The following is a 14164-nucleotide window of genomic DNA, read 5'->3' as shown; positions in this document are numbered from 1 at the left end:
GTACTTTGAGTTCACACTGTTGTATATTGCTCACAGGATATACTGTTTTGGCGCAAGTGTTTTTTTTTCTTTAATATAACTGCTACACATTGTTTCCCGTAATAAAGACCAGCTGCTCCTGCTCACCATTCTTGTGCAGGGTGATTGGCCTTGTACTTGCCCACCTCCTGTAATTTTCTGCAGATAGCCTGTAATTGGAGGGCCTGCTGGGTTCTGCCCAAAGCTCCACTCTCTACACAGGCTGTGTGTAGTCAAGTAATGATGTCATCACTGCTTTGGAAGGTATTGTATGGTTTGTAAAGTTTGGTACGCACAATGTAGATTTATATCCTGTGTCCATTAACAAATTTACAGTACTTAAAGAAAAGCTTTTTTTCTTTGGATTCAGCTTAGGGTCGCTGACTTTCTAAAGCTTTTCTGATCTCCAGAGCACTGATAGCAGTAAGTCATTATCACATCTACGCACTCATTTTTGCAATAAGTAGCAGCCTACGTATTTGACAGATTTATTTTAAAGATTGGGGAAATTTCAACAGTTTTCTCACTTTTTGCCCCACCCAAATAGACAGAACTAGCCCATCCTCCCCCAAGCTTCATACTTTCTGAGATTGCACCACCGAGACCTGGCAGCATTTTCATATCAATGTTGCGTGTAGGCAGAAAAATCACAAAAAGCAAAATATGAACAATATAAAGTTATAAAGTTTATTATTGCAAATGCAATTATGTTTAAATCAAGCGGGCAGTTTAAATATTAAAAGAAACGTGTGCCTTGAAAATGCAGGGCAATATTCATTTTAAGGAGTTCTAACGATTGTAATTTATTTATTTATTTATTTTTGAACAGTGCATTTGTGGTGGAGAGACAGCCTTGTATGCCAATGCACCCAGATCGCCCTCTAGTGATCAAGACAGGAGTTCAATTCACTACCAAAGTCAGGTTGGTTCATTGAATAAGGCTTCTTTCACATTTATCCCATGTGCTACTCCCACAGCGCGGGTGCTGTGTAGTGTACCCACGTTTTTGTGCTGGTTAGCTGCGCTTTGCCATAGACTTCTATTTTGTCCCGCGGTTTTGGTTCCCTTTCAGAAAGTTCAAAAAACCTTGGGGCATATTCATAGTTTATGACAAAGCTCCATTAACTGACACAAAAACCATGGGTACATTGCGCTGCAGGGTAAAAGCAACAATGCAATAAACCAATTAAAGATTGTGTAAAGATTAATGCATCAGTTTACAGAAAGGATCTATTCAGATAACTGCCCTGTGTTTGTGATAGTCACTTCTATCGAAATAATTGAAAATTATCAAGGTGTTTTTTTTTGTTTTTTTTTGTTTTTTTTTTCTTTTCTGATTCTGCCCACTATTATAAAATGAGAAATCTTGCCTTTTTTCAGTTTTAGATTTTTTGTTTTTAGAGATGCATGTGAAAAATAATATACATTTTTATCAAGCTGTTTTTATGTTCTAAAGTAACTGTAAAGGCTTTATTTAAAATAAAATAAACATCACTTGCGATCTTGGCTCCTCCTCTTCTCCTTTGGCCCCATAGCAAGCAACTTGCTATGGGGTCAAACGTGTACAGCAGCAGGAGCTGGTGTGAAGAGCAAGAAAGGAAAGAAGAGATCCAGCTGTGCACAGTGCTGTATCAATTAACCACTTTACCGCTGAGTACCGTAGTACTACTGCGGCAAAGTGGCTCGTTATCGTCTGACGACTTAGTACTACGTCGTCAGACACTCCCCTTGTGGGCGGCGCTCGCGCGCCGCCGGAGGCTCGCTCCCGCTGTTTTCAGTCACAGCGGGAGTCGGGCCAGGGGAGGAGCAGCGGCGATCGCCTCTGCTCTTCCCCGATCGTCGGGGATCTAGTGTGGAGATCCGCCTGCTTGTGTAAACACAAGCGGGCGGATCTCCCAAGTGACAGGCAGGGTCAGATTGCAGGGTTCAGCATAGCTGACCCCTGGGTCTGTCCTTGTGTCACACAGTCACCCCCCCCCCCCACACGTCAGTAAGCACCAGGCATACATTAACCCCTCCCTCTCCAATAAAATTAACCCCTTCCCTGCCAGTGTCATTTTTACAGTAACAGTGCATATATATATAGCACTGATTACTGCAGTAATGTCACTGGTACCCCCAAAAGTGTCAAAAATGTCAGTCAAGGGTCCGATCTGTCCGCCGCAATGTCGCAGTCCCGCAAAAAAAATCGCAGATCGCCGCCATTACGCGTTAAAAAAAAAAAACACCAAAAATGACAGAAATCTTTCCCTTTGTTAGTAAACGCAAAAACTTTTGCGCAAACCAATCAAAATACGCTTATTGTGAATTTTTCTACCAAACATAGGTAGCAGAAAACAAATTGGCCAAAAATTTTTTTAAAAATTTTGATTTTTACATTTTTTTGGGGGGAATTTCATATAAAAAAATGTGAAAAATATTTTACGCTCTTTTTTTGTTTATAGCGCAAAAAGTAAAAATCGCACAGGTGATCAAATACCACCAAAAGAAAGCTCTGTTTGTGGGAAAAAAAGGACGTAAATTTCGTTTGGGTATGGCGTAGCACGACCGCGCAATTGTCAGTTAAAGTCGCACCGCGCCGAATCGCAAAAAGTGACCCAGACGTAAGACAGCAAAATGCTCTAGTGGTAAAGTGGTTAAGGACTCGGATAGTTATTTAGGGAGGTGGCATAGCAAAGCAAATTGTAAAATATTTTTTACCTTTAATGCAGGGAATGCAGTAAAAAACAATTTTTAACTTTAGAACCACTTTAAAAACACTTTCAAACCATTTCTTTTTACCCCTGGGTAATCTGTGCAACCAAAACTGCTTTTTAAGCTTAATGGCTGTGGTCAATACAGCACATTTGTACCATGGCATCTATTGCATAGAATTTAGGGACAATGTAAAAATCAAACTAGGCAAGTAAGTTATCTGGGCCAAAAGGACCCCTTTACAGTTTTAGGGTCTAAATTATTTGCAAGCTTCTACCTACTATTCTGAATACATGGGATTTATGATCGACATTAGACATGCAGGTACCTTTTTAATTAAAATACCTCTACTGTTCTCCTATTTATAATATATTTTGTATCTATGGTACTACATCATTAAACAAATAGTCCATGTCAGAATAAATACTTTCAGATAATTGCTTTCCAATGGATATGAGTAGGTCAAGGGGTGTCGCTCACAGAACTGCTAGTTTATTGAGTGGAAAATCTTGCTTTAAAAACACGTTACACATACCTAAAACCAGCTTCCAGGTTTTATTGCCAAAGCTCAATTGAACAAGGTGAAGTTAGAAGCTGAATGGCTACCATGCACAGTTGCACCGGATTCGGAGTGCAATAATTTTAGTATATATACCCCACTGTGTCCTCGTCTTCCATACAACAGAGTGGTGCTGACATGTCAGTATCTTTCTGCTATATTCTACATAAATCCAAGTCAGCTTGGTAGCGTGCCCCTAGGGCAGTGATGGCAAACCTTGGCTCTACATTTCCCATGATGATTAACTACACTGCAGATTGCATGAGCACCATGAGAAATGTAGTTCCGAAACATCTGGGGTGCCAAGGTTCGCCATCACTGTCCTAGGGGGGTTTGCCCAGGAAAACCTGAGCTTACAAGAATGGGTTGAATTATGTTTGCTGTCTTTCAATCCTAAAAAATTGACCAGTGATGAACTTTTTGTAAGGCTTTAAGTCTTCAGGGCAAAACACCTAAATAGAAAGCCAGTATTTTCCAGATTGAAGTTCTGCTTTAACTTTAACTTTTTTTTTTTTTTTTAAAGTGTCTCTTTGGTATGGCATAGATGTGGATCAGTAGCAAGCAAAGTAACCCATGCAGCCAAATTAAAAATGGTTCCATTACTTTACCCAGTCTGGATGAATGAAAACTTTTTCTGCTGCCTGATTTTGCATCAAATTCTTAATTACCACCATATAGTTGCTTTCTCTGCATATAATCATAATTATTTATAGTAACACTTTTCTGTCTTTCTTTTAACAGACTTCTGGTCAAGTTTCCAGAGCTCAATTACCAACTGAAAATCAAAGTCTGCATTGATAAGTAAATCATAACTTGGATACTCATATTTTTTTTTTTTTTTTTTTTTACCAAACATAAGGGCAATGAACCAAGGTACATAAATCATATACAGGTGCATCTCAAAAATTAGAATATCATCAAAAAGTTCATTTATTTAACTAATTAAATTCAAAAAGTGAAACTCATAGATTCATTACATACACGGTGATATATTTCAAGCCTTTTCTTTCTTTTAATTTTGATCATTATGGCTTACAGCTAGTGAAACCCCAACGTTCAGTATCTCAGAATATTAGATTACATAAGACCAATAAAAAAAAACTGAAAAGTACGTCCCATGTACAGAATAGTATGCACCTAATACTTGATTGGGGCTCCTTTTGCATGAATTACTGCATCAATTCAGCGTGGCATGGAGGTGATCAGCCAGTGCCGCTGCTGAGGTGTTATGGAAGCCCAGGTTGCTTTTATAGGGCCTTCAGCTCGTCTGTATTGTTGGGTCTGGTGTCTCTCATCTTCCTCTTGACAATATCCCATACATTCTCTATTGGGTTTAGGTCAATTCCTCTTGACAATATCCCACACATTCTCTATTGGGTTTAGGTCAATAGAGTTTGCTTGCCAATCAAGCACAGAGATACCATGATCATTAAACCAGGTATTGGTACTTTTGGCAGTGTGGGCAGGTGCCAAGTCCTGCTGGAAAATTAAATCGGCATCTTCATAAAGCTGGTCAGCAGAGGAAAGCATGAAGTGCTCTAGAATTTCCTGGTAGAGGGCTGCACTGACTTTGAACTTGATAAAACACAGTGGACCTACACCAGCATATGACATGGCTCCCCAAAGTATCATGGACTGTGGAAACTTCACAATGGACCTCCTGCAACTTGGATTCTGTGCCTCTCCACTCTTCCTCCAGACTCTGGGACCTTGATTTCCAAATAAAATGCAAAATTTACTTTCACCCTAAAAGAGGACTTTTTTTTACCACTGAGCCAATAGTCCAGTTCTTTTGCTTTCATTCATCGATGAACACAGCGCTCAATAAATCATAACTACTGAGTTATTTTGCCTCCTGCAGGAGTAGGACTAGGCAGAACAAAAAACACCTAGCTACGCCCATGGGCTGTCCTCAGCTTGGTATAGAATCCCCCCTCTCTGCTCTAGGTAATCAGTTTTAATCTGCTCTGGGTAAGTTCATGAGACTTTAAAAATGGAGGATGCGGCTGATGTAGCCACAGACATGGCTGTGTCGTTTGGATATGCATAAGTCACCTCGTACTCCAAAGGTGTATCCTTATGTGCCTTATTTTGACAGGTTTTCCTGTAAGGATTTGGAACAACCAAAATTATCCTTTGTGGTCACCAAACGTTTTGCTGTACATTACTCTTTTGAGGAGTCCTTTATTTGAAAAAAAAAAAAAAAAAAAAAAGTGCACTAGTTCACCAGTGCGTGGGCCCTCCTGTTTTCAGGTTGAATAAAGCCACCGTGGTCCCAGTAGAGGAATCTCTGCCCTTTAAGGACCCAGCCGACATGAAAGCGGAGGCTATGGAGCAACATGTTTACTATGGCTGGTTTGGCATTGCAACCAGTTTTTGCCACAGCCCTGGTGTCTTAGACCCGAACTGAATGGGCCAAGCTTTTGCGCCAGGGCCTGGGGGCGGGGGGGGGGGGGGGTGAGCACGTCCCCACTGCTTATGTTGATTTAGTGGGCCAGTTTGTCCATGGCTGCAGTTTATTTGTGATGCAGCTTTGGATACAGCTCCTGTGCTGTCCAATCTTTGTTTCAACGGTGGTGATTAGGTGCATGCTGTGGCTTAATTGGTCCGCAGACCAAGCCTCCAAGAAAGTTCTCACTGATCTGCCCTTTGATCGCCTGTTTGGGGCTACGCTGGATGACAAGGGTATCATGGGGAGGAGAGTACCTTCTTGCTACAATCCAGGAAAGGGAAGGAGCCTCGTCGCAGACGGGGACCTCCTCAGCCCATAGAAAATTATTTGGTGCTTCTGCGACTGAGAATAAGGGAAATATCTTCAAATCTTCCCCGGGAGGTTCCAAGCAACCTTGGTCTGGTAAGCCTAGAGCTAGCTTCTCCGGACCAACAGACAAGACCACTTCAGCACTCACCCAATATTGGGATGGGGGGGACATCTTCACTGGTTTCCAGCCCCTTGGACTTCGTTTGTGAGCGTCAAGGAGAGATCCGCAAAATGTTTCTTTTGGGGGTACCCAGAAAAAGGGGGGCAAAATTTATGTTATTTTCAGCTATTTTAGGTCCTGAGTCTCCTTGTGCGGATTTAATTCCTGCAAAGGTTCAGGTAATGTCCAAACCACCTAAAGTCCCCCCTATAACTGTCCAGGGAATTGAATTGCCTAGGTCTGATTTTAATTCTGACCAGGGTGGTTCTTCCTCTGGCTGCTGTTGCACAGATTGTTCTCTCTCCCGATTTGCATGCAGGTTCTGAGTCTGGTGGTATCCACCTTCTAGACAGTTCTGTTTGCACAATCCTGCATGCAGGTTCGGCTCCACAGGAGGATACCGAAGTTCATGGTGAGATCACGGGTTCCTCTTGCAGACGCCGCAGACGTCCAAGGGCCACAGTAAGGCCAGTGTCATCCTCGACTCAGGCTACATCCACAGTTCCTGTGAGGAATCAAGAGCGAGGATCTTCCAATTATCCTGGTGGCCGTAAACATTCCTTCGGGGGCTTCCTCTCAGAGAAGACCAGTTGTCCCAAGGGCTAATCTACCATCCTGCTTTACAGTCGCTGGTTTTAATGCCTTGGCTATTGAAAGTTAAGTACTGAGGTATAGAGGTTTGTCTGGATCGGTGATCCCTACTATGGTGAAGGCAAGGAAGTCGTTTTCCAGCAAGATATACCATCATATGTGGAAAGCGTACATTTCTTGGTGTGAGTCGATTGATGTTCATCCTCGCTCCTTTTCTGTGGCTCGGATCTTAACCTTTCTTCAACGGGGCGTTGTTCAGGAGTTGGCCTTGAGTACCATCAAGGGCCAGGTGTCTGCAATGGCAATCTTCTTTCAGCGACCCCTAGCCACGCACTCGTTAGTTCGTACCTTCATTCAGGGGGTTCGATATGTGGCTCCACCTGTACGGTCTCTTTTGTTGCCTTTGCATTTAAATTTAGTGTTTTCAGTTCTCCAGAAACCTCCCATTTGAGAATATTCAGGAGATTCCCTTGTCTACGTTATCCCAGAAGTTGAAATTCTTGGTGGCTTTCACCTCGGCCCGCAGGGTATCGGAATTGTTGGAATTATCCTGTCGCAGTTCCTATTTGGTGGTCCATAGGGATAAAGTGGCTCTTTGTCCCTATCCATCATTCCTGCCCAAAGCTGTCTCTGACTTCCATTTGAATGAGGACATTGTGTTGCCTTACTTGTGTCCCAAGCCAGCTCATCCCAAGGAATTTGAATTGCATACCTTGGATGTGGTTCATGCAATTCGGGTGTATCTGGCAGCTACGGAGTCCTTTTCAGAGGTCAGACTCGCTTTTTATGGTTACGGACAGACCAAGAAAAAGGCTGGCCGCTTCTTCGGCTGCCATCTCCAGATGGATCAGACAGACGGTGTCTCAGACCTATTCCATTAAAGGTCAGGTTCTTCCTTTCCCTGTCACGGCGCATTCTACTCGGGCAAAGAGATGCATCAGGCATCACTATCGGAAATTTGCAAGGCAGCCACTTGGTCATCGGTGCATACCTTCGCAAAATTCTATAAGGTAGATACTTTGGCATCTGTGGAAGCTTCTTTCAGCTGCAAAGTTTTGCAGGCTGCTGTTTAAGAGGGGCTGTTCCCTCTTGAGTGGTGTTTTTCTTTAAACCTTTATTTTTTCAGATGGGGCTCCTGTGTCCTTGTTAAAGGCACTTCTGTTTAGCCTTGGGTTACTGCTTTTGGACGTCCCAGTAGTTAAGATATATGGAGCGCTGTGTCCGTCGATGAGCAAAAGAGAAAATGTGATTTTTGTACTTTACCGTAAAATCTATTTCTCGGAGTTCATCGACAGACACAGCACCCACCCCTCTATGGCATTCTTACCTCTAATACTGCTTGCTACCAAACTGATTACCTACCGGTAGAGCAGTGAGGGAGCAGTGAGGGAGGTTATATACCAAGCTGAAGACGACCCATAGGTGTAGCCTGAAGGAGGCAATATAACCCAGTAGCTATGATTTATGGAGCACTGTGTCCATCAATGAACTCAGAGAAATGAATTTTACGGTAAGTACAAAAATACCATTTTTTTTTCTCCTTAGCCCAGGTAGGACACTTCTGGTCTTTAGTTCAGAAGCGACTTGACACAAAGAATGCAACCGTTGTAGCACGTCCTGGATACGTCTGTATGTGGTGGCTGTTGAAGCACTGACCCAGCTATAGTCCACTCCTTGGGAATCTCCCCAAAATTGTTGAATGGTCTTTGCTTCACAATCCTCCCAAGGCTGCAGTTATCCCTGTTGCTTGTACACCTTTCTACCACTTTTTCCTTCCACTTAACTTTCCATAATTATGCTTGTATGCAGCACTCTGTAAACAACCAGCTTCTTTAGCAGTGACCTTTTGTGCCTTACCCTTGTGGAGGGTGTCAATGACTGTCTTCTGGACAACTGTTAAATCGGCGGTCTCCCCCCATGATTGTGTAACCAACTGAGCCAGACTGAGACCATTTAACCACTTTCAGACCGGAGGATTGCGGACAATTGCGCGGTCGTGCGATGCTATACCCAAACAAAATTGACGTCCTTTTTTTCCCACAAATGGAGCTTTCTTTTGGTTGTATATGATCACCTGTGCGATATTTCTATTTTTTGCGCTATAAACAAAAAAAAGAGCGACAATTTTGAAAAAAAAAAAAAATTCACATTCTTTTATATGAAATTCTAAAAAATGTAAAAATCAAAATTTAACATTTTAGGCCAATTTGTTTTCTGCTACATATTTTTGGTAAAAAGAAAATCACAATAAGCGTATTTTGATTGGTTTGTGCAAAAGTTATTGCGTTTACTAACTAAGGGAAAGATTTGTCATTTTTATTGTTGTGTTTTTTTTTTTTTTGGGACTGCGACATTGCAGCGGACAGATCGGACCCCTGACTGACCTTCTTTTTTGACACTTTTGGGGCTACCAGTGACATTACTACAGTAATCTGTGCTAAAAATATGCACTGTTATTGTAAAAATGACACTGGCAGGGAAGGGGTTAACAGTACTGGAGATCAAGGGGTTAAATGTGACCCTAGGGGCATGATTCTAACTGGGGGGGGGCGTGATTTGTGAAGTCATCACAGAGTCATGTGATCCTATATAGCAGGATCACATGACATCTGTGATCACTTCAGGGAGAAGTAGAGACGGCTGTGTTTACATCAGCCGTCCGTCCTGTCAACGGCGGGAGATTGCGAGTGGCCGGCGGCCATCGGAGCCGTCTGTTACATGCACTGGCTTCCCCGCTGACGAGCAGGGACGGGAGCGTGCCTCCGATGGCGCGCGATCGCCCCCTAGCTCCTCCCAAGCGAGCGCCGTACATGTACGGCACTTTGCCTGGGAGAGCCAGCCTGCCGCAGTACATCTGCGGCGGCTAGACGTAAAGTGGTTAAAGGCTCAGGAAAACGGGTGTCCAGGGGTTTTGAGTTAATTAGCTGATTAGAGCGGACCTAAACCCAATAAAGAATCTGTGGGGTATTGTCAAGAGGAAGATGACACCTCAGATCCAACAATGCAGACGAGCTGAAGGCCCCTGTCAAAGCAAACTGGGCTTCCATAACCCCTTTAGCAGTGCCACTGGCTGATTGCCTCTATGCCACGCTGAATTGATGCAGTAATTCATGCAAAAGGAGCCCCAACCAAGTATTGGGTGCATACTATTCTGTACATTGACATACTTTTCAGTTTTGTTTTTATTGGTCTTTTTTAATCTAATTTTCTGAGATACTGAATTTGGGGTTTGCACTAGCTGTAAGCCATAATCCTCAAAATTAAAAGAAAAAAAATGCTTGAAATATATCACTCTGTGTGTAATGTATCTATATAATGTATGTGTTTCACTTTTTGAATTGAGTTACTGAAATAAATTAACATTTTGATAATCAAATTTTATGAGATGCACCTGTATATATGTAGGAAATAGAAGAAGAATGTAGAAGGTTTTAAAGCATATCTTTAAAACCATTGTCACTAGCTCTGGTCCATCCCATCTAACTTGTGCAGCCTTACTTATCAATAGTGGGATCCAATGAAGGTGACCCACAGGTAGCTTGTTAAACTGACTGACTGCTTCTGCGACTGGATGATGCACCTAGCAGTACTTAAATTTAAAGAAGTATGAGACCAGGGACCAATGCTTGGAGCACAAGTAGTCTGCATTCCGAGCATTTGACCCTGGACACAAGTACCTCTATATGCGCCGTCCAATTGCAGCAGCTGTCAGCCTCTCATAGAATTTGGCTGGCAGCAGCGGGGTGGGGTGGTGCACTTTGTGCCCTCTGCCTGCAGCAAGACCATAGTCTCATGCAGCTTGTCTTAAATGCCCAGTGTGCATGAAGCCTTAGGATCGCTCATGGGCAGACAGTTAAAGTCTGAAGAACAGGATTTGCAGTGGGTTAAAATACTCACTGGGTATTCTTAATAAGAAGTACTACCTAGTAACCTTTTGGTAGTTGTGGGATTAAACCCATACACATGCGGGAAGTGCAGAGTGTCGCCCTGTTATACAAGGCTGGCATTACCAGTCATATATGTAACCTGAGGGGTAGCCAGTGTGATATGTATGTTAGCACAACCCACTGCAACAGAAACTGGTTGGACGTGTGTGTGTGTGTATGTATATATGTATGTGTGTGTGTGTGTGTGTATATGTGTATATGTATATATATATATATATATATATATATATATATATATATATATATATATATATATATATATATATATAATATATTACACACACCATATATAGTAAGCTACATTGGCACTACCAGAAATCCTAAGCCCCATTCTCTCAATCATTACTTATTCTGTCGGTTTGGGTTTGTTTCAGGCAGTTCTTACCAGAGTGCCAATTAGACAATTTACTGCACAAAGTGTTACCATGCTGGCAAGTTTCAGAAAGTGTATTGCTTATTGTGTCATTGTACAGTGTTTGAATTGAGATTGGGTTTAAATCAAATTTTAATGACTTTCCCTTGTATTTTATAGAGATTCGGGGGATGTTGCTGCGCTCAGAGGGTAAGAAATACATTGCTAGGTTATATCATTTCAGATATTCTATGTTTTTCATGTGATTGCATGTTTTACCATCCATGGAGCTTAACTGCTTTTTTTCTTTGATGATCTATAGTTCGAATAATTCTACCAATTGTCATTTTGGTCAGATTGTCCAATGGATTTCATTTTTGCTTTTAGTATGCTTAAAGCAAAACTCTGAGAGAAAAATACCTTTCTGGCCCAGTTAGTGCTTGTAAACCTGTACATATACCCAGGGCAGGCCTCAGGTGATATACAGAGATGAAACAAATCCTCCTACATAAGTTGTACCTGTTTATCTGCAGTCTTGTCTTCTCTAGTTCTACATCAGTTCAAAAAAAATATTTTTTTAAGCTCATCTTGAGCTGCCATCAAGGGTGCAGAGAGCTGAAGTTACACTCTGCAGAGCTCAGTGAGGAAAGCTTTGACCGCTTATTGAAGGGTAAGAGAGACCCTCCCCTTCACACAGGAACATAGCTGAGGCTTTCAATCAGCTTGAGCTCCCCTCCACTGTCCTTTTTTTTTTTTTTTTTCTCTCTTGGTGTCAGGAAAACTTGTCAGAAGTGACTAAAGCAGATAGCAGAGGAATAAAGCAGCACGTAGAAATGACTTTGTGCTCTGGATTGAGACAAGTACACACTATAGAGGGATATGCTTTGTTTATATTTCATGTCTGAGGTTTACAATCCCTTTAATCTTCAGAATTTTAGCAAATTTTATTACAATGTGTTCCCTTTGTCTGTGCTTTAGGTAATGAGGCAGGTAACACTACACTCATTTTTGTAAAAAGATGTCTGCCTTCCACAATATGATCACACAAAAGTTGTAAAACATGAAAACCAGCATTTGTGTAGATTTGCAATATCCTTGGTTAATATATCACTAGGGATGCACATTTTGAAGCTTCAAACCTGAGGACAGTGCTGAGGATGCCTGAAATGTTACCTTAACCACTTCCAAGCCACATGCCGTATAAAAATGGTGTTTAAAATCCTCTCGTGGCTGAAGCCTTTCAGTAGTGATCTAGACAGCTGTAGGATCATTTTTGCTGCACTGTGAATGTCCCACTGGTTATTGCCAGGTCTGAGCAAATGGTGCCACTGGCCATTTTCTAAAGGCAAAGGAAAGTTTGCATGATGTGTCTTTTATCTGCTGTATGAAGTTCCCTTCGTTGACTGTGTCTTTTATCCTCAAAGTTGTCTGCTATCCTCAAAGTTGTCTGCTAAGTTTTATCTCTGGAAACGAGCTTAGACAGAAACAACAGTTTTTTCTTTCTAACTTTTGCCTGTCAGAGACCAGAAGGTCCCATCTGTGTCTTCTTGCTATGCTCAGTCTGATAGTGATCAGTGTGGATAAGTGTCAATCTAAAGTGGTTAAATTCAAGACCTACACCTGAGACCCACCATCCTTTTTGTTTCATTTCATGAACCCTGCTTTGACTCCTTACGGGGCTCACTTCCAAAAGAGCTGCCGTCCAGGATCCCTTCTAAGGAGGAACAAATGTCCTGTCTGTCCATTTTCAAAAAAATTTAACTTTTGCTAAAAGCCTTTAGCCTTTTTAAAACAGGCGTACCTTGAAAGCTGATGTGTTTTTTTTGTTTTTGTTTTTTTTGTATTTTTTAGGTCACGTAAATTTAATATTCTTGGTACAAACACAAAGGTGATGAATATGGAGGAATCAAATAATGGCAGCCTGTCTGCTGAATTCAAACATTTGGTAAGATTTTGTATTTGATATTTAAGACAGAGTTTGTTATCAGTGCTTTCATTATGTCACGTAAGTGTAACAACTGATCAGCAACATACGACCAATAAAAAAAAAAAAAAGCATTGGACTCTATATAACAGACCATCACAACTATTCCATCAAACAAGAATACACACATATACTCATAAACGCCTTATTTTATCACAACTTTAAAAACAATACCAAGCAGTGAGGACATGCATCGAATTTGCCCTTGTTAAAGAGGAAGTAAACCCTCGGCAAAAATTGAGGAAAAAAAAACCTGTAAAGACAAAGGCATAATGAGCTAGTATGCATCGCATACTAGCTCATTATGAAATACTTACCTTAAAACGAATCCCCGCAGTGCCGCCCGCTCAGCAACAGGACGGCCGACATGTTCGCGTCCTCTGGCCATCTGATTGGCCGGAGGCGCAATTACATCACTCCCGCGAATGCGCGGTGGAGCCGCCGTTCATGGCACAGGGCTCTGAAGGAACAGCATGGGTGGCCGTTCCTTCAGAATGTATGCGCCGATGACGTCATTGGCTGCCTTAAAAGTAAATATCTCCTAAATGGTGCAAGTTTAGGAGATATTTACATCACCTATAGGTAAGCCTTAATATAGGCTTACCTATAGGTAAATGTCAACAAAGTGGGTTTACAACCTCTTTAACCACTTGCCGACTGCCTAACGCCGATCTACGTCGGCAGTCAGCCCCTCACAGGCAAAGTGACGTAGGGCTACGTCACTAGCTTGTGAGGGTCTAGGGAGCGAGCGCGCGCCCCCGGAGGCGCGCTCCCGCTCCCGCGTGGTCACGGACCCCCCCCGCGCGTGTGACCAGCGGACCCGATGTCCGCCGGTCACTCGGCGATCGGCGGGGGAGAGGGAGAATGTCAGGCAGCTTGTGTAAACAAGCCACCTGTCATTCTCCTCGCTGTAAAGACACTGATCACATGGATCTAGTATGCAGATCCGTTGATCAGTGTCCTTACAGCTCAAGCCACAGCCAATCACAGTAGAAAGCACGCCCCTAGGGATACACACAGCCCCTCCCTCCCAAATAAAGTTAACCCCTTCACAACAAGTGTATTTTTACAGTAACAGTGCATATTTATAGCACTGAT

General features: G+C 42.3%; 1 protein-coding gene across 1 annotated transcript in view; it reads left to right on the top strand.

The window, feature by feature from the left end:
• STAT3 (signal transducer and activator of transcription 3) overlaps positions 1-14164 on the top strand; it is a 159857-nt gene that overhangs the window by 101825 nt on the left and 43868 nt on the right. The window contains exons 10-13 of the mRNA XM_082271450.1: positions 848-940; positions 4013-4072; positions 11263-11292; positions 12934-13027. Coding sequence (XP_082127576.1) covers positions 848-940; positions 4013-4072; positions 11263-11292; positions 12934-13027 — 277 coding nt within the window. The remainder of the gene's footprint in view (positions 1-847; positions 941-4012; positions 4073-11262; positions 11293-12933; positions 13028-14164) is intronic.

The sequence above is a fragment of the Pelophylax lessonae genome (genome assembly GCF_965119305.1).
Source record: "Pelophylax lessonae genome assembly, chromosome: 11".
Taxonomy (NCBI): Eukaryota; Metazoa; Chordata; class Amphibia; order Anura; family Ranidae; genus Pelophylax; species Pelophylax lessonae.
This window is presented reverse-complemented; position numbering and strand designations above follow the sequence as displayed.